This window comes from Argiope bruennichi, chromosome 2 (assembly GCF_947563725.1).
Source record: "Argiope bruennichi chromosome 2, qqArgBrue1.1, whole genome shotgun sequence".
Taxonomy (NCBI): domain Eukaryota; kingdom Metazoa; phylum Arthropoda; class Arachnida; order Araneae; family Araneidae; genus Argiope; species Argiope bruennichi.
In genome coordinates this window covers 62,688,507-62,709,870 of record NC_079152.1, presented here as the reverse complement: position 1 = coordinate 62,709,870, position 21,364 = coordinate 62,688,507, and the positions used below count along the sequence as shown (strand labels likewise).

General features: G+C 30.5%; 1 protein-coding gene across 4 annotated transcripts in view; it reads left to right on the top strand.

Annotated features, from left to right (window-relative positions):
* Positions 1-14,785, top strand: part of LOC129991918 (uncharacterized) — a 38,194-nt gene extending 23,409 nt beyond the window's left edge. For 3 of the 4 annotated variants that reach the window (XM_056068129.1, XM_056098267.1, XM_056098266.1), the window contains exons 7-8: positions 786-929; positions 9,472-14,785. In XM_056068129.1, the coding sequence (XP_055924104.1) occupies positions 786-929; positions 9,472-9,630 (303 nt within the window). In that variant the 3' untranslated portion in view covers positions 9,631-14,785. The remainder of the gene's footprint in view (positions 1-785; positions 930-9,471) is intronic. The other variant, XM_056068130.1, reaches the window with a different exon arrangement.
* Positions 14,786-21,364: the final 6,579 nt, after the last annotated feature.

Genomic DNA, 21,364 nt, shown 5'->3' with positions numbered 1-21,364 from the left:
TTCTAAAAAATTTTATGCTTAGTAAAAATTACAGAATTTCTAACAAATTTATCTATTTTTTTAGGCTATTTAATGTTTAAAAGTTAAGTGGTCATTTATGAGTGACAGAATTTTGTTTTAATATTAGATGCGTTGTAATATAATTTAATACTATTTTTTCAAAACATGCATTTTTGAAAAAATCATATGCATCTTTAAACATACATGCGTATTGTATGCCTCACATACACATATGAAATTATTGTGCATTTTTTCCTTATTCCTCACTTCCCTTTTTTATTGTATTTATAAGATGCTTAATATTTTTTTCTCTATTGCTATTATATTTCCTTATTTTTGTGATAAATATATCGAATTCAGGTTGTACTAATTGTATGAATGGTGATTGTAAATAGGATTTGTAGGTGGGTTGTAGTAGCTTGGTTCATGCTCACTTTCTTGGGATCAAATATCCTAACACTGTTATAGTTAGAAAAGTAGTGTGTTGTCTCAGTTATGTATTAATTTTTTTTTTTACTACAAAATTATGCAGTCCATCCCAAAATAGCCCTTTTAGAATTTTTAAATGAGATTTATTCTATTTTTTTTATAATCAAAGTTTTTATAAAACTACAAGTTACATGTATTTTTCAACATGCTTTTTGGTCTTTGTTTGAAATGTTTTAATTTATTTCTTGTTATTCAATATCTTTTATGTTTTAATTTGGTAAAATTTTTATTAACATTGTTTTTAGTTGAATATACTTGGAACCAAAGTTTAATATATTAATTTTTATTTATTTTAGGCTATGGATCTGATTTTAAGAGGACGTACTATAACAGCCCATGAAGCAAAAAACATTGGCCTAGTGTCTGAAGTTATGGAAGCAAAATATCTTCCTTATAATCTTGTCTCACGGGTGAAAACATTAGCTAAAAATTCCACAACAGTTAGTATATGCATTTGATTAAAGATAGCAATTAGTAGCTTACATACTGGTGATTCAAATGATTAGACATTAAATGTTTTTTAAGACACTTAATTGAAAACCTATTATTTCTGTCTCCCTTATGTATTTTCTTACCATGTGTTCAAGTTATAAATAAATGAAATCATGTTATAATCTAAAGATAATATCAAAAACAACTGTCTTGAGAATTAAATCTTAATAGATATAAATTTCAAAACAGCTTTCAGTGTGTGCTTGGAAATTGCATGCATTAAACTATTTATAGGTATTAATAGTTATCAAGTTGATTTTTCTTTGTGCACTTGCATTATGCATTTGATCCAACATGTTACAGTTAGTTTTAATAAAAAACTGAAATATCATAAGCAGAGTTATTAAAATTTTTATTATCGATAAGCTATAATGCTGGAAATTCTCATAATATTTGTCAACAAATTCATAAAATTAGCAGTAGAAAAAACAAATAAAAATTACACTGCTTGACAATTGCTAAGGAACAAGTGATTTATGCAAAATTATGTCTCAGACAGCTGACCAATAAAAGTAAATTCAAGTTGAGAGTGCATGGTATCAGGGGTGTTTGTGCTCCGGGGAAACCCCGGAATTCCGGGGATTTTGAACTTCGATACCCGGAAATTCCGGGGATCGTCGTTCAAAAGGAAGTAGGAATAATAATGAATTATTTATTTTGATCTGGGTAATTTTGTTTGCTTTGAAAGCAGAAAACGCAAGGTCAGTGTGTGTGGTGAAAACTTTTCCTTTCTTTCTCCAAAGGCAGTGATAATGCGTGAAAAGGGGGAAAAAAACTTCTTTTTTGTTCTTTCCTTATTGCGAGTTATGACTCATTCCCTCGGTTCTCGGACATTCTCTTCTGGATTCTTTTCGGCAAGTAGGCGCGGCAGAAAAAAAAGAGAGACTTCGTTCGACCAGATGTGCGATCACGTGACTCTAGGTTCGAAGGTCTTATCTCTCCTGGCGTGGCGCCAATAAGTAGAGAAGTGGGATTTTTCGCCGTATTAGCTATTGTCATTGATCGCTTTGCAACTTTTTTTTCTCCCCTGTGTAAAATTTTCGTTTCATTTATTGATGCACATGTAAATTTTTCGTTTCGTTTATTGAAATATTTTTTTATTTATGTACGCAAGAGAATTTCACTATGAAATTTCTCGATATAAATAGTGATATTATACAATTAGAAGAAGGTGTCCAGAATGCATTTAGGTGGAATTGGATTGAACGGAGAGATGGTAATGGGGATACCATCGGCACATGGTGCAAGAAAATAAATGTTGCTGGACAAGCATATTGTGTTTTTTGTAACTCACTGCTGAAGTATGGTGAGGAAGGATTCAAGGCTTTCACAAATCATTCTAAAACTGTGACGCACATAAAATATTCAAAGTGCATTAGACATTCAATGACTTTAAGTAATTATGCTAATTTAAAAAATACTGATGACTTACTGGAGACTGATGCTCGGCCATTCGATATAGTGACAAGAAAAGCACGCCAAGAGGTATTAATAACTTCGTTTATCGCCGAGAATTCTCTTTCTTTCAATGTAGCTCCCAATTTAATTGAACTCTGCAAACAGTTGAGCCGCGATCAGACGGCACGAAACTCGTTGGAAATGTCCAGGACTACTGCATGTTATAAGATGAAATATGGGCCCTCAAAAACTATTAAGGAAAATATCATTAAAACTTTAAAGGAGACTCCATTTTCTCTAAATTTGGATGAAAGTACTAGCAATGCTCAAGAAAGTATACTGGCAATATTGGTGCAGTTTTATGACAACAATCAAAATGAAGTTGTAGTTCATCATTTTGCATCTCTCAAGATGGAATCTTGCAATTCAGAAGCTGTTTTTAAAGCAGTTGTTAATACTATTGAAGATAATAATATTCCATGGGCAAACTTAATTAGTGTATTAATGGACTCATGTAACACCATGCGTGGAAAAAAAAAGGGTGTTGAAACCAGACTACGATCAAACAAAGCACCCCACTTATTAGATATTGATGGTGACACATGTCACACAGCTAATAACTGTGCAAAAAAAATTTGCTTCATGTTTTGATAGATACTTAGAAGATTTGTTTGATGACATCTATTTTGATATGAAAAGCTGCAGTAAAAGAGAAAATTTTTTCAAAATCTGTTAATCCCTTGCCATTAAAAAACTTAAGCCCTTGAAGAGACCAGACCATAGGTGGGTGTACATTTTATGTGTTTTAGAAAGAATCAAAGATCTGTGGGATGCTCTTATTGCATTTTATTTTCACTACTTGGATAAAACTGATAAAGGGGATTATTTTTCTTATGTTGAAACTGTATACAATAAAAGAAATATTTCTGCAGCTCAGAAAAAAATTGTTGAAGGGGTGTATTCTTGCTTGCATTCCCAACAACTCGCAAAGGATGCTTTAGCTCGGAAAAAAAGAATACTAAATGGGTTATTTCTTATGCAAAACAAAACTTTATTGCATATGGCATTATATTCAGCAGTATTACCAGAGTTCAACACATATATTAAATTATTTGAAACAAAAAAACCAATGCTTCATTTAATACATTCCAGTATTTATAAATTGATGGCAAAATTTTTCTCTTTTTTTATGAAGCCAGAAAATATAGAGTGCACATCTTATAATGATTTATTAAAGGTTGATGTCACAAATCCAGAATTCCATCTACCTAGCAAAGTAATATTAACTGGTGCAGAAGCTTCCACTCTCCTGAAGAAATTATCAAAAAATCATCCAATAGCAAAAGAATTCCAAATTTCTCTGATGAAAGCTTATACTAATACAGCACAGCATATGAAACAGAAATTACCCCTTAAAAATTCATATCTAATTAGTTTTACAGCATTAGATCCAGAGCTAAGAGGTAAAACCAATACAATATTAGCTTTTGAAAAATTATCATCTTTTATGTCCCATATTTTTAGTGATAATGAAAAGTCAAAAGTAGAAGCTGAAATAAGGTTATACCAGAGTGATATTGATATCACCAAAGAAATGCTCTACACATCTGATGAAAGTGGAAATCAAGTCAAGTGTACAATTGATAAATATTGGTCTAAAGTTTTTAATTTAAAAGATGATTTCACAAATGATTATAAGTATCCTACATTGGCTAAATTGGTCAAAGCCTGCCTTAGCTGCTTCCATGGCCCATTAGTGGAAAGTGCATTCAACTTAATGGATACACTTGTCACTGACTATAGAACCTCTCTTAAGATTGATTCCCTAGATGCAGTGCAGACTATTAAATATGATTTAATGGCTTCTAAAGAAACTTCATGTGAAAAATATGGCTCAAAAAATCCAATGACTGATCCAATTCACAAAGATCTCTTACTGAATATGAACAGAAGGAAAACATATCAAGAGGACTTAAAAACATGTATTTCAGATGAGTCACCTATAAAAGTCTCTGAAAAACCTTCTACATTAGCAGAAAAGCAAACTGCTTGTACCTCTGCATGTGCAGTTCTCGAGAAAATTTCTTCAACTGTAAATGAGGAAAATAAAAGTCAACCGTCCTGCAATTATGAAGTTCACCACAAAAGAAAGACAAGCCCACAAACATCAGAAAATAAAAAAAAGCAGCAGAAATTAGATAATTTTTTTTAAAGAATTAATTCAGGTAATTTAAAATATTTACATAAAATGTAGTAATTTATATGTTTGAAAATTTATGGTTATTAATTTTGCAAAAAAAGTAATTCATTGAACTTTTATAATTAGGTCATTCAATACTTCATAGTTGTAATTTTTCATTTCTCTCCCCCCCCCCTTCTCGAAACTCCAAAATGTCGGTAGTAAGTCCGTAAAAGTTTCAGGGGATTTTTTGGGGTCCCACAAACACCCCTGTGGTATACCAGTACCCGTTATCTGTATAAAAGACATTACATACACGCTCATGATTCATACGAAAATTCATGCTATTTGATGTTTGACCCAAAGTATGGCAGGATGTTATAGAAAACTGTTTGAACAGAACTCTGAAATTCTGTTTGGTTCTTGCAATAATTAAGAGCAAAATGTCAGCAAGACATCATTTGAGTGCCTGCAATCGTGGACGAGCAGTTGGACGACTGGAAGCAGGTGAAAGTGTCACCACTGTAGCTGTTGCAATGGTTGTATCAAAGAGTGTCATCTCGCGGTTAAAGAAGGCCGCTGAAGGTGGAAATACTTTGCAAAAGCGCGCCGGGGGTCGTGGTAGATACACCACACCTTTAGAGGATCGCTATGTAGCAGTCGTGGCAAAAGGAACAGAAATTTATCTCCTGGCCAGATAGCTGCAAACCTTGCAACCGCTACTGATATGCATGTTTCTATAAGAACCATCTGACGGCGATTAAATCAAGTTGGTTTGTATGCACGCAAGCCTGCTCGTTGCATCCCACTTCAAACACGCCATCGTGGCAAGAGATTACGCCGTTGTAAGGAACATTGGCTTTAATATTCAAACTTGATTTAAAGTGATGTTCTCAGACGAATCTCATTTCAGTGTGACAAGTGATTCTGGCCACCATTTACTGTGGCGAGTGCGTGGAAGGAACACGTTATGCACAACAATTTGTTAGTGAACGTGATCGGTACAGCCCAGGCGTGATGATGTGGGCAGGCATCATGCACAATGGCAGAACACTGCTTCACATCTTTAGGCTAGGAATAGTTACATCACATCGGTATTGCAGAGAGGTTATTCTGGATCATGTCCGTCTTTATAGGGGTGCAGTAGGTCCAGACTTTTCGTTTATGCACGTTAATGCGTGGCCACACAGAAGCGTTGAGGTATCGGACACACTGCAAAGTGAAAATATTGACTGTATGCAATCACCTGCTTATTCTCCCGACCTAAATCCCATTGAACATGCCTGGGATGCTCTTGGCAGACGTGTTTCACAAAGAACCATCCCTCCCCGAGCAGTGCAAGAGTTCAAAATCGCCTTGAGATAGGAGTGGTACAATATCCCCCAAGAACTCCTCGATAGTTTAGTGGAGAGCATGAAAAACTGATGCAAAATGTGCATCACTGTCCATGGTCATCACACATCTTATTAAGGTACTCATGTCTGCATCATTCTGACCTGAAGATCAATTCTTGTAGGGCTGTTTGGAAATCATCCAAGGAGCATCTTTTTTATTTTTAAGTTTTTAATTCTTTGATGTGTCGATATCTGCAACATTTTCCACTATAGTAAATGCACATCCTCCTTACTAAATATGTACTTAGTTTCATTTCTTCAATCATTGTCTATACTTAATTATTCCGAAAAATGTAACTGTTCCTTAGCAATTGTCAAGCAGTGTATAATGGAATATGATCTGATAGATAATATTTAGTTTTTAAATATTATGTTAATATATGTATTATGCATATCAAATACTCAGATTTTTCTATTAAAGAAATAAATAAAAACAATTTCTCCTGAAATTTAGCAGTAATAATTGTTTTTATTTGGAACATATTTTTTAAAAAATAAAATTTTGGACTATGTACTGCTTACCTTCACTAAATAGACATGTTCTGGTTGTTCACTTTTGTCAAAAAAATTTCTTAAATATCCTAGAAATTGCACTAAGCAATTTTATCTGAATTGAATTTTTTAGAAACATTTAACTGACTAAATATCATTTTCAATATTGTGTCTTGATGTTAGCAAATTTCTGAATTTGTTGTTGAGATATATGATGAAATGATTTCATAACAGCTTTTTAATGAAATCATTATAAGATACTTGTAGGATTTTTTTAAAGTAATTATTGAATATTATGTAATTAGGAAATTAACAAAAGGAATAATTTTATGATCATATATAAATTTACAACTTTAAGTCACTCAAGATTTTATATAATTGTTAATTATATAGTAAAAAAGTTTATATATTTTGCAGGTATATAGTAGTAAATTATTAATCATTAATTGGAATATTAAACTGGGAAAATGACAAATATATATAATTAATCTTCCCAAATGGAACTGTCTTGGTAATTGTGAAACTACTTAAGAAAATGTCTTTGACCATTTGTTTGATAAGTTTCGGGATTGTCAGGTTTGATTAATAACTATTATTTATTTAAATGTCGATACTTTTCTATATAATATAATACGTAGAATAATATTTTATATATTTACAGTTTTATTTCAACTGTCTTGTATCCTATAATTTCAAAAATATATTCAGAATTAAAAGGGTGAATGATAGTGGTACGGATTTTCCTCACCGCCGTGTTCTTTTTGATAGTGGGTGTATGGTGAAGAGAACACAATCAGCAGACCTCAGTAGAACACAACAACTTTTATTTACACGAAGAGACAAACACAAAGAAGACGAATACACAGACGACAGATATTTGCAGCAGAGGCGAACACAGGACAGTTCATAGTAGCACACTACAGACGATAGTAGCCCACAAGTAGTAATCGTCCACAGCACTCGAAGCGACCAGACAGAATCCAGCAGGAGAGGGGATTCTTGGAGCTTCGAACTACGGTCTCTCCAACGGCTGAACTTCTCACTGTCTTTTCTCTCTTTAGCTGCAGACTCGCTACTTCTCACAACGGGCTATACACACAATATACAACGCTGTCTCCACAGTAGACAACAGGACTCGATACTCTCAGCTCAGCTCAGCACTCGTTCCACACAACGTTGGCACTCCGCTGTTGTTTGCTATCCTCTGGAAGACTTGTTACTTGTCAGCGACTCCGACTATAATTTACGACGACGACGTGAGAGTGCCGGCCTTTTATAGTTCCTGGGGAACGGGCTTAGAATCTTCTAGACCAATCGGGCGTATCTCAGTTCCTAATGGACGGTTCGACAAAATTCTCGTTGTTTCGAGTATTCATTTTGTCGCCAAATGATCGCCAAGATCTTAGATCACTGGCTCGGCATCCGGCAGCATCCAATACGGATGACTGTAAATCAGTCTTTCTTATGATGACACTATTCGTGCTGGAAAGCAAAATTACATGTTCGTAACAATAGTCTGGACAGTCTGTGATTTGATGGCTCAGTAATCTAATTCTTTGTATTTGCACTTCGCAAAACATTACATTTGTATGGATTTGCTCATAAGTGTGATATTTTCAAGTACATTCCTGAGTAATATAAAGAGTTTGTCTTTATGGATTAAAATTAAAGATGAAACAAGATTAAATGTAGAAAATTAGAATTTTAGAAGTAATGTTTACCAATAGTAAAGTGACTCTCTGCTCTCAGCCAAGAATTACAGTGTTCTTGTTGGTGAATCTTGGATTAGAAATTTTATCTGAAAAACTATGGCACATGTATGTGCCTCTCACATACCAAATCAATTAACTCCAAAAACCAGCAAGTGAAAAAAAAAAATGATACATGATAATTTATTTAAAAACATTATATTTAAAATATAAATTTGGATTAACATTGTAGATGGCACTCAGTTTATTTTACAGATTTCAAAATATTTAAAATAAAATATCTTAGGATTATAATAATAATTATTGTTTTGTCATGATTGAGGGAATTAATCAATTTAGTTAGTGAAAAAAAGTTATAACAAATTTAATCTTTAATATTTTATATAGTGTGTGTATATAAAAAAAATATTTTTGTTTCAGATTGAAAAATTATTATTGTTTTGAGAAATCTCTAAATTTCAAACCTTCCCAATTCCACAAATTTCATTTTTGGAACTATGTATGTCTATCATGTTTGTGAACGTGACAATTACGCTAACTTTCATCGTCTAGCATTTTCGACTAGATTGATGAAATTCGGTATACTGTCTTGGTATAGTTTGGCATATACACTAAATTGCAGATTCCTGTCAAATTTTGGAAAATTCTTCATCAGGAAGTCTGACTGTACAGAAACATAAAAATTATAAAATTTCAAGAGCTAGATACGTACAATTTTGTGCACAGGTTTAACGTCTGCAGTGTAGATGTATCTGGTAGTTGATCCTTTGTTAGTAAGTACTTTTACATACATGATAATTCAAAAATGCAATGACTTAGATAAGTGAAATTTAATACACTATTTACGCATTTGAAATGTAGATCTATATGAAGCTGAAACTTTCAAACAATTGATTGTCTGCTGTCTTTACTTTTGCATGTATGTGAAACATAAAATGCACCTCTTAAAATAATAATAACTGAGTGCTCATGATATTCAAAACTTCTCCAAAGTTCACAGTTTTGTCAAGGGAAGGAGAATGCTTTTGTTGAGCAGTATGTAAAACATTTTTGTGGAGAATACTCCTTCTAGTTTATTGATGATAAAGTTCATTATTTTCTATTTTTGATAAAGATATTGCAACAATAATTGTTATTTGTTTGAACTGACTATTCATCTATGTAAATTATGTTTGCTTATGTTTTTTAGTTCACGCAAAATTGTAATGTATAAAACTGTTGCTCTAATCCATTATAAGTCTATTAGTATGCATGAATTAATATTAAACTTCGTTTTCTGCTTGTGCTTATGGTTCTTTTTATCCTTTTCATTTTATAGGGAATGGAAACTGCAAAAGCAATGTCGAAAATGCGACTTCATGTGGAGCTTCTTATGGTTCTGGAAAATGAAGTGAAATTACTTCCCAAAATGTGGCTCTCTCGGTCATGTCAGGAAGCTATACAGAATGCTTCACATACATGGCTCTTGGCAGAGTGATCATTTTTTTAAAAATAAATCAGTGTGTATCTTGTACATGAAAGTGAAATTATATTTTTAACTATCTGGTCCTTTATTATTAAAGTTTGTATATATTGAGGACTCGTAATTATGTGCATGAGATTGAAGATTTTAATTGCATGATTAGAATCATGATAAACATTGAGATAATAATTGCTGTTTAACAATTTCATCAATTTATTTTTGCAAAAAGAAAAAAACATAACAGGTGAAGCATTTTTAATCTGATAGATTATAGTTACTCAAATCTGCAATGACATTTGTGAGCTTGTACACCATTTGTTTTGAAATGGTGTCTTAATTATTTTATTTTTCAAATTACAGTTTCAGTAGTTCCTCAATGATTTGAAATGTTACTAAACTGGGACTGTTTTAATTTTTAATAATACCTTTGGTCTTACATAGTTGTAAATATTTGAATAATTATGGCTGTGAATTAAATTGTCGTTTTTATTTTAAGGACATTCATTTTAAAACTTAACAGATTTACATATTTCATTTCATACAGTGTCATCTTTCCATCACTTTATATTGGGCTGTTATTGAAGGTGTTCCCCCCTCCCCCCCTTCAAATGTGTAAAGCAGGTCTAAGGAGTAATAAATCAGTGCATCATCAGATTTTTTTTTATATATAAAGTAACTACAAAAGCTCTCTGTATTTAATAAATTGTGTTATTCAAAAGAATTGGGAATGTTAAAAAAAAAAAAAAAAGTTATCACAACTGCATGAACAACATGTAAAAAGTATGTTTGGAAATACTTTCGAGTTGTAAAGATCATTTCTTTAAAATTTGTTCTCTTGTACCTGTGCATCTATCAGTGCTTTTAATAATCGAAATGCTAATAATATTGATCTTATTCTATTTTTTACCATTTTAGAAATACAGTGAAATCTCTCTGCAGTAGCCATACTCCTTTCCAAGCAGGGGGTCTCATTTTTTAAAACCAAATATTTGTTAAAACGAAACTTAGTTCATTGTTTCTGATGCAATTAATTCTAAGACTTATATGAAAAACATCATTTAGTTTTTTTCCCCCACAATTTTATTCTTAAATTGGAAAAGAAAATCCCTAACCGATTTTTAACCAAGTTCCTGTTGTCATACTAATGTATCTTTTTTGCACACTTATTTGTCTTCAGAAAAGAACGTTTGAGCATTCTTTAAAGATCAGAGATAATATTTATAGCAAAAAAGGCTTTTTACTCTGTATTCAGTATAACAACAACCATTTGAATCTGGCAACGTAATAGAGACTAGAATTTACCATCCTGGTCTGACTTACACAGAAGAGTATAAATTGGAGAGTGATTGAGGGAACCAGTAGAGGCTGAAATTCATATTCTGTCCTCATCGTAAAAGGCATTATTTATTTTATTTTAATTTCTGATGATATTTTCTTTGGAGGAAAAGGGTGCATGTACTTCCCCACCTTTCTTTTCACCTCTTTTTCTAAATAATTGATCACAGAAGACCCAAGGAATGAATTTCATTGAAGTTGAATGGATGAACTTACTCCATCTGTTTAGGTAGTTTTGGTGGCCATTTCTAGAGAATATTTTTATGTGTCTGTGGGCCAAAAATATCATGCCAAACTAATGTAGCTATTTAGAGAAGTGACTTTTGTATGTGTATGGAAGGAGAGTCTTTTAAAGAAGTTTTTCTATATTATTATATTGCAAAGTAATTTGTTTAAAAAAACTACATGCCTTTTAAGAGTTGCTAATTCATACTAGACAGACAATAAGCATTAAAAGGTTGTGTATTGTTGTTTTCCAGGAGTGGGCGCTTCAGAGATTTTACTGTATTTGAATATAAGAATTTACAATTATTTTGTTTTATAGCTTCATTATAAGGATTTTAAAATTTTATATTTGTTCATAATTTTGTATGTTATCCTTCTCGTTCCCTTGGGCTGCCAAATAGGAATATGCAAGTTTTTTTTCATACATATTATTTATATGAACTTAAATGTTATGTTTGTATCAATACCAAAAATGGATAGTCTGGAAGAAAACAATAAAACTTATTTAAATAATTGACATAACTATATTAGTCAAGAATATACACATAACCTCTTTTTTTTTAAAAATATAAATATTTTTAAAAATTGTATTTAATTTTATCTAAAAGTAGCTTGCTTATTACTATAAGTGACAATTTTCTGGGTTGCCACGCCACTGGGAAAACACGGGTAATTTAAAAATCGTCTTTAAAAAAATGCTGGAAAATTTGAAAAAATTTTTAAGTTTCTTTTCTTTCCCCCCCCCCCATCTAAAAATTGCAGATCTCTAAAGATTGTAAGAATAAAAGATTGTGGTTATAGCTTCCAAAAATGAAACAATACCATTCGCGATTGTGTAATATGGAAACTCGTCCCTTTTCTACTCTCTGCCCTTTTTTTCTATTTAGATCAGCCCAGTTTTGATTTACAAGATAGTTGTTCTCTTCTCATTAGATTCCTGAATTGCTGCTAATGAGCATGCTTGAGACTTCTATAACTGTGTGAAAGAAACAAATACATTTCTCTGGCAGGAACATTCTATCTGCTGTGGTGTTTAGTCTACCATATTTGAGTTGAGTCAATCTTGATTTGACCGAATGGGTCCGAGAAGTTCCATAAATCCCTTTGTTGTATACTGTTCGCTTTTTAAGATACTAACCCTATTTAATATGAGAAAACAAACACTTACTAATCATGCCAAAAGAGAAAAACATACAAGACTGCCTGAAAGGTCAAAAACATCATCATTGATGTTGAAAGTATCTGAAAGGAACTCAGAAAAAGATAACATATCAAATCCCAAAATGTCAAATTGAATCTCTGAAAATAAACTGATTTCAAACTTTTTAGTTCAAAAATTATTGAATTTAAAGCTAAATTTTTATAGGCATTGAAATTTGTTGCATCACATTCATTCTTTTAATGCATTTGATAATATATTGGAAATATTTTCACATATGTTCACTGAAAGTGAAATAGCTAAAAAATGTATGCTAGGCCATGCAAAAATGTAGTGCTTTTATTTGTTAGATTAGTTCCATGAAAATGAAGGCTGAAAAATTTGCAGAGGTGGTAAAATTGATGCCCAAATACATGAATTGACAAAAATGAATAAACTAAAAAGTTAATCTTGCTTTATAATGTTTTTCTGTTGCTGTTGTTGTTGTTAAGTAATCATTAAATGATTTATATCATGATAAAATATATTTTGTTTTATTTTACCCGAGTCCTTAATTTTCAGTGACTTACAATTAAAGAACATGAGGGGTAATATATTTCCTTCCCCCCCTTATATGAATTTTGTCTTACTAAATTCTACATAAGAAATAAAATGTTTTTTTGTATGTAAAAATAAACCTTCTTTTAGTATGCGATTGTTTTGAATAATATTAAATTTTCGCTTCCTTTCCTTACTTTTTCCACTCCTTAAAACCATATTGCATTATAGTACATGAGTGCTGTTCTCACATTTCCTCATATCTGGAATATATGTGCAGGGAAAACACAAGAATTTTTTTTTTTCTTTTTCCAGATGAGTGGCAACCCTGATTTTGTTGAAAATGTACTAAAATTGCAGCTATGTTACAATTTTCAAAAGAAAATTGGTTATGAGGATAAATGTATTATAGAATCAGTTGTATCTTAGTCATATACTATTTTAAAATTTGGTAGTTTTCAAATAGAATTCTAAAGGTAATAAAAACTAAGAAAAATTCTTTCAAAGTTGTGAAGCGATTATGCTTGCTTTTCATATTATGGTATTTTGGTTTATTGACAGCTTCGGTAATAAGATTTACTTCATTATATCATTGATTGATTCACCAAATAATTTTTAATTTCATTAAAATGTGTTAAAAGTATTTGATTTGTTAAATAAACTTTTTCAGGATTTTTTTTTTTTTTTTTTTTTTAATATTTCCAAAATATATTTTACATTTCCATGGTGGCACAATATACCCTGAATAGGGTTTAAAAAATAATGGGTAGGGAGGGGAGGGATGAGAGAATCTGTATCTATATCTTATCTGTATTTCAAATATATGTTATAAAGGAAATGTAAAGACATAAATATTATAATTGAATTTTGTTATTAAAGTGTATTTGCATATCTTTAAAAAATTCAAAAGAGATTATATCAAAATGAAATTTTTAATGCATTTTAAATTAGTAATCAAGTAAAATCAGCTCGTTCTAATTGGTTTTGTAAATTATTTATATAATTATTGATTTATGAGAATTTGTACCATAATAAAAAAGTTTTGGTCTCTTTAATTTTACGATTTCTGAATCAATTTGTCATGCAGTAGTTGTTAGTATTAAAATGGATTTTGCTGGTTAAGTTGGTATATATATGGAGGGAAAATGGCTGTGACTTCAGAAATTTTTGTTTGATTTCATTTCAAGATCTCAATTTAACTTCAGATGCTATTATGGAATTCATTATTCATTTCATTGAAAACTTTTGTACCTGACAATGGAATGAACTGCAGAATGTACATAAAGACTATTTGCATTTGTAGTGAAATATCAGATATTTAAAAAAAATATTTGAGGATTGTTAATAGCTCAGATTATAGACCTGGATGTTTATTTTTGGTATTCAGCATTAAAAGAAAAATCATACATATTTTTTGAAGATCACAATATTTGAATTGGAGCCTCTCTTTTGTATTGAAGGCTTGACATGTTGTAAATTATCAGAAAGTATTAATCTTAACTGACTGCATATATATTCAATGTTATTTGTCTGAATGTTTTCTATTAATCAGTTCATAAGATGGATTCTGATAAAAGATACTAGTGCATAAGTTAAATCATTAAATTGTTCCGGATCATTTCATTTGTACTCATTTTTCATGAAAATGCCTTAAAACCTCAAATATACATTGTTCATCTGACCTTGAGTAATTGTCCTGTAAAAAAATTTTTTAATATTACATTTTCTAATATTTAGAACAAAATCATCTGTATTTATTTGTTGTATTTATTAAATTTATTAATTTGACTGGCTTTAATATTGTGCACAATGATTAACAATCTTGCTCAAAGTTTGAGTAGTCTTTGTATATATTATAATTGAAATAAAATCTTTGAGTGATACAATCATTAGAACTTATTCAAGGTAAAATGCTTGTCAATAAAATGTGTTGAAATACAAATAGTCTGTCTTTTTCTCTGAAGAATTTATTTTGACCTAAAATTTATTTACTTAAAGGACAAAATGTTAATTTCTCTTAATTTTATGAGCAAATTAGTTAATTGTCAGTTCATTATTTTTTGTATTTGTTTAACACTAGAACCATTTTAAAGTATGTTGCTCTAAATACCATATATCTTTTTTAATATGTTCAATATGTATATAAAAAGCAATTACTGTCGATTGTTTTCCTCAACATGGAAACTCTGAATGCAGTAATTTTAAGAATTTATAATTTTATAGATAATTAATTGTCTCAAATTGACATTTTCATTAGGTTTTAAATTTTCTAGAAAATAAGAGAATTTTGGCATTTCCTAGCTATAATTTTGAAAAAATAATTGAATGAAACTTAAACACACTTTTAAAATGCAAAACATTTTTTCTTTGATACCAATCTAATTCCTGAACTATTTTTCTTTTAATATCAGTAATTTTTTCAAAATAAAATTTAATTTTTAATAATAAAATATGATTTCTGACAACACTTTTATTATTACTTCTTCATATTTTTAATCACATGTTGCAGTTGTTAAAATGGGGGAAAAATGCTTTCTAAGAATATTAAATCCAAACCAAACATTTCACTTTATTTTAAAATATATACACTGTCATATATTTTTTATACTATTTGAATTTCTTAAATGATTAGAATTTGGATTATGTATATATATACATATTTCCCTCATGGATCCAATTGTTTCATCATAAATCTTTTTTATTATTATTATTATTAATTGATTTATCATTTCCGGAACTGGATTTAAAGTGTTAGCTGTAAATGTACCTTAGCATGCTTTAAAATCTATTTACTCTAGTAATAAATCAATTATTTTTTGTGTTAATTATTACATTTAGTTAATCCTAACTTTTTCTATATCTTTTGTCATGTTTAATTTTACTTTTTCATTTTGAAAACTAAGAAAAGAAGTGGCAAGTTTTTGGTTGTTAAATAATTGATATTGTTAAGTTATTCAAAAGTAAGATAGTATTTTTTTTAATAATCTGATTTTTATGACTTTACTGTTCATGTAAATTATCTAATTTTATATATAAAAACCATTTGTTGCTTTTACACTTTTGATATTGTATTCTAATTGTAGTAATACAATATAAAAAATTAATTTTATGATTTTATTTGTTAGCAAAACTTTTTTTAAACTAAATTATGAAATATTTCTGTTCTTTTATGGTTAACCAAGACAGCTAATTAAAGAAATTCTTTTGACTTTCTCATTAAGGCTTATATTTTAGGATTACAGATCTGTAAAAAGACATGTACATAAGAACAGGTGAAAGATACCTTAATTAAAATATGGGTTAGATGCTTATCATTGAATTTCCTTTTCTCTAGAAACCTTAAATAGAAGAGCCAGCAAAGAGATTCATTTATTGGTGTGAAATACAGTAGAGACTTGGATTTCAATTAAGGCAAAAACTTTTTTTTTTTTTTTTTTTGGAGGGGGAAAACGTTAAAATCAAGTTTTTTTCTTTTAACACAACTACAAAAAAAACAGAATCATTCGGCATTAAAATCTCGTGCAATATGGAATAATTTCTGTAATCTATGCAATATCTCATAGAATTAATCATTAACAATTTCACTGATTCACCATTAAACTCAATTTTTGGTTTTACTTTCAAAAGGGTTTTAATGACATCAATAATTATATATATATAATATTCAATATGCGTCAACAAATTATGGAGTTTAGATTCTATACAGTCATTTGGTCTTAAGGAATCATATTCTGTGAACTATTCTCGATACACCAACTTTTAAATAAATTATATAATACCGTTTCTGTCTTCTGCGATAAAATCTAATTGAATTATTAAGTTTTGAATATTGTAATTTTAGAACAATCAACATTTCTTAGGCCAATTCAGACTTGGGGAAACGGTGTTATATCTTCTCTGAGATGATCGATCGGACTTTTTTATAAGACAGTTAATATGCAAATTTTCTAAACTTACTCAATTTCAGTCACAAAAGAGTGGACCTTTCTTTTCATTTAAAACTATTCATCTTTGACGATCAGCTGATTCGCTAGAAATATTGGTTATATTTAATTTTCTTTAATTCGCATAGATTTAACTTTGTCAATGCTTTCGCCAAATCATCAGGCATTAAAGCCGTGTTATTTTGTTTCTTGCATATGCTCTGTTTATTGTATTCTTATGGAGATCAGTTCCATGGCACTGTTAAAGATGTAAATATCCGCGTCATCTGTCTCCTAAATTTTACGATATTATAACTTCGTTTTTTTATACGTCTCGTAAATTGCACAGATATTAAACAGAATCCTTTTTCCTTAACTTTAAACAATGGAAGAATGTAATCCATTGTTGGAAATCAAGCGAAAAAAATTGCCAACATTCAGTAAAAATTCACACAACTATTAAATTGGCATAATTTAAAAGATGATTTTTTAAATTTAGAAGCAGTGTTAAATTTATTTTTGTGGGAGGATATTTTTTAAAAGTTGCATTTTTTTTATTCGCTGTTTTATTCATTGCACACTGAAGACAACAGGTCTTATTTACGAGGGTGTGACGAGCATCTCATTTTTTAAGGAGGGAGAAATGAAATAGTAAAAATGCTGATTCTTGTGATGAATGCTTTCGACTTAAAAAGGAAATATTGTCATATTGTCTACCTTATAATCGTACTCGCGTATTGCGAGGTATCATTATAATTTTGATTGAAAATTGGATAAATATTTTACGAAGTCTATTGCTGCATCATATATTATCAAAAAAATTTCAAAATAATGAGAGAGGAGTGGTTAAAAAAGCTTCAAGAATATTCGATGAAATGATATAAAAATTCATGAATGATTATATAAAAATATTACATCGTTGCAGCATATTTTCTTTAATTATCTTGAATGAATTTCATGAATTTGAACTATATAATACAGAGTGTTCATTAATTATTGTCGGGGTTTCCGTACCTCATAACTTTCGAATAAAAAATATTACGCAAAAACCGATTACGTATTCGTAAATTATAACTCAAAGAATTTTATTAATGATATTAAAGTGTAAAGCTTGCACAATTTGCACTTTGTAGGCATTCAGCTGAAAGCGATTATGTATTCGTAAATTACAACTCAAAGAATTTTACGTGGCAACAATGCGAAGAGGTGGACCAATCCCGTAGCCTCCGAGATCACCAGATATAACACCGCTGGACTTCTTTCTATGGGGGGGTTGTCAAGAACATTGTGTACAAGACCCCTGTGCACTCTCTTGATGAATTGAAGCGCAGAATTGTTACTGCGATCCAAAATGTTTCCCCACAAATGATGGAGAACACTTGGAGGGAAATCGAATTTCGTCTCAATGTGTTACGAGCCACGAAGGGCAGCCATGTGCAAATTCATTAATCTTTTTACTATCATTAATAAAATTCTTTGAATTGTAATTTACGAATATGTAATCGGGTTTCGCGTAATATTTTTTATTCGAAAGTTATGAGGTACGGAAACCCCGACAATAATTAATGAACACCCTATATTCTCAAGAAGTTTCTATTTTAATCAAATTTTACTCTACAGCTTTACTTTACTAACTTTTAACTGAGAGTATTTATTTACAATATGATGAAACACGTCTATCGCTATGTCTTTTAGTGAAAAGAGAAACATTAATAATTTATGTTCATTTAAATACAGCTGAAAATCAATTTCATTGCACTAAATTATCTTTCATAAACTTCTGAAAATAAAAAAAAAAAAATGATGTTGAATGATATCAACAATTTGAAAGATAGATCTTTAATTATTTAAATGTCATCTTCGAAATATATATTAAATTTAAGCATTTTTACTTTCTCGTATATTAATTATTCAAAGAGAAAGAATCGTCATTGTCGAAAAATTCGAACTTGAGATTTTGATAAAGACTTCTCTGAATCCAAAAAAACATATTTTTGAAATGATATTTATTTGTGAACATGGGATAACTTGAAAACAGAACTAGAAGGATGAATATAGTATGTGGTCTTAGGACCACATTTGTAGATATCTACCAATTTTGAGCGAAATCTATTCCAAAAGAGCTATAAGTAACTCGAAAGCCAGAGTATAAGTAAACTCGATAACTACAATGTACGAGTTTGATAAATAAAATTTTGTACATAAATTTACATCTAAATTGCAGTTCCGTATCAAAATTTAAACTAAATCCGTCTAGGAGTGGATCGTCTATTGGTTGAATAAAATTTTGTACAAAGATTTACATCTAAATTGCAGTTCCGTATCAAAATTTAAACTAAATCCGTCAAAGAGTTGATCATCTATTGGTTTGAAAAAATTTTTTACATAGATTTACATCTAAATTGCAGTTCCGTATCGAAATTTAAACTAAATCCGTCAAAGAGTTGAGCGTCTATTGGTTTGAATAACATTTTGTATAGTCCACCTCAGTATTGTTGGCGCTCGACGGTTGAGTCGAAAACATCGAATTAGCAGGAAAGGGGAGGGCCATAAAAGCAAGCCGCAAATCAAGGTTTCCATAGTTGGCGCATTAGCGGGGGGATTTGTCTCAAGCATTCAGTTATTTTTTCAGCTTCTATGATACGATATTTGTGAAAATAAAAAGTCGTGGCGGATGAAATAATACTACAGTTATATGGCTGAATCAATCATTTATCTTATTATCTAATTAATTAATTATCATATGATTAAGTTAATTCAGCATTACTATAATCAATCAAGATAGCTGGTATTTGCATATGCAGTTTCAGACTTTATATAGATTCCCAGAAACTTAGTGAGAGGAGGGGATGAGGGGTACACCGCTCCCCCTAGATTTGGCTTCAAATCGGTAATATTTGAAAGGAACTCGAACGTGATATTTTATTCTGCAATATCGATGACATCTAGATAAATACGATTACATTGTTAAGAGAAAACAGTAAAATACTCGAGTATTCCGTGAAATACTCAACTACTTCCTCCCGAAAAGTAATTCAAGGTTTAAAAAAAATGTGTTGCAACTTTATTGAAATAATTTAATCGAAAGAAAAAGCTGTTGCTTCTCTGATTTTTAGAAAAATCTTTATTGACTTATATAATAAAATTCAATATTATTTAATCAAGTTTTACATTAGCCAGATGAAATTTCATGTTATTACGCATTAGCTTTCAAACCAAATCATTTTTTCAGAGATATTTTTGTCTTAATTCTATCAAAAACAAAGAATTTCTAATTTGAATATTAACAATCTATACTATTTAAGCATCAAAAATATTTAAGCATCATAAGAACCGTCAACAGAGAAAGCTATATATACTAAAAAACCAGGATGCAAAAAAAAAAAAAAAAAAAAAAGCCACAAAGTTGATGAATGTTCAATTTTACGGTGTTCTAGTCGAAACCCCGGTCGCTTCTGCAGCTCTTTTGATCCGTTGACAAAGTGGGATACTTAATTCGTTTTAAGAACATTCATTTTCAAAATACCTCAAAACATTCATAATTATTTTTCTTTCTTTGGAAACAATGCGATTCCCAGGCATTATGGCACTGATATTTAGATGGATTTAGATTAGAAATATAAGAAGTCGGAAAAGCACCAATAAACACAAGGCACTCGCAAAGCCGATCGTAAACAAATAATGACGCTTCACGAAGGAAACTTCTTTCGCCAACGCATGATTATAGCAACCTTGGCTCGTCTTGTTTCCAACCCGTTTTGAAGTGGACTCGTCTGAAGTCGAACGCCAACAATCGTGAGGTGGACTATACATAGATTTACATCTAAATTGCAGTTCCGTATCAAAATTTAAACTAAATCCTTCAAGGAGTTGATTAAATATTGGTTTGAATAAAATTTTGTACATAGATTTAACATCTAAATTGCAATTCCGTATCAACTTTTAAACTAAATTCGTCAAGGAGTTGATCGTCATCGGTTTCTATTTCCGCATGCATGTAAAGATAACTGAAAAATGCAGCAAGTTAGATGAATGAGATTTGATATGTAAATGTATTATTGAAATTGTTCTGATCGATTCAAATTTTGGTTTGAATCGATCAGAAACGACGCCCAAAATAAATATTCGACTTACTTTACCGTATTGTGAAGCACACAATTCTTTTGGACAGGGTTATGAAAATAAATTACGAGCGCTCACAGTTGTCAGGCTCTTGCCCAATGTTTTTAATTTTTTAAGGAAGGAGGATAACACTTTTATTAGAAAGTTTCGAGGAGACTATTCCCATTGATTAACTGAGTTAAGTTTCAAACCTCGACGGGTCCAGAAAGCACAATTTTGGGACTATGCCCGACTATTCGTCTGTGAACATAAGAAAGCTTCTAAGCAAGACGGATGAAATTCGGTATGTCAGTTTACATCAAATTTAGAGATTTCTATTAAATTTTGCACAAAATCCATTCAGAGAAAACTTATCTGTACATCTGTCTCAATACAGTTGAGCACGGTAACTACAAAGTGCAGATAATTAGAATTTCCTATGCAAACATCTGAAACGTAATCATTATCA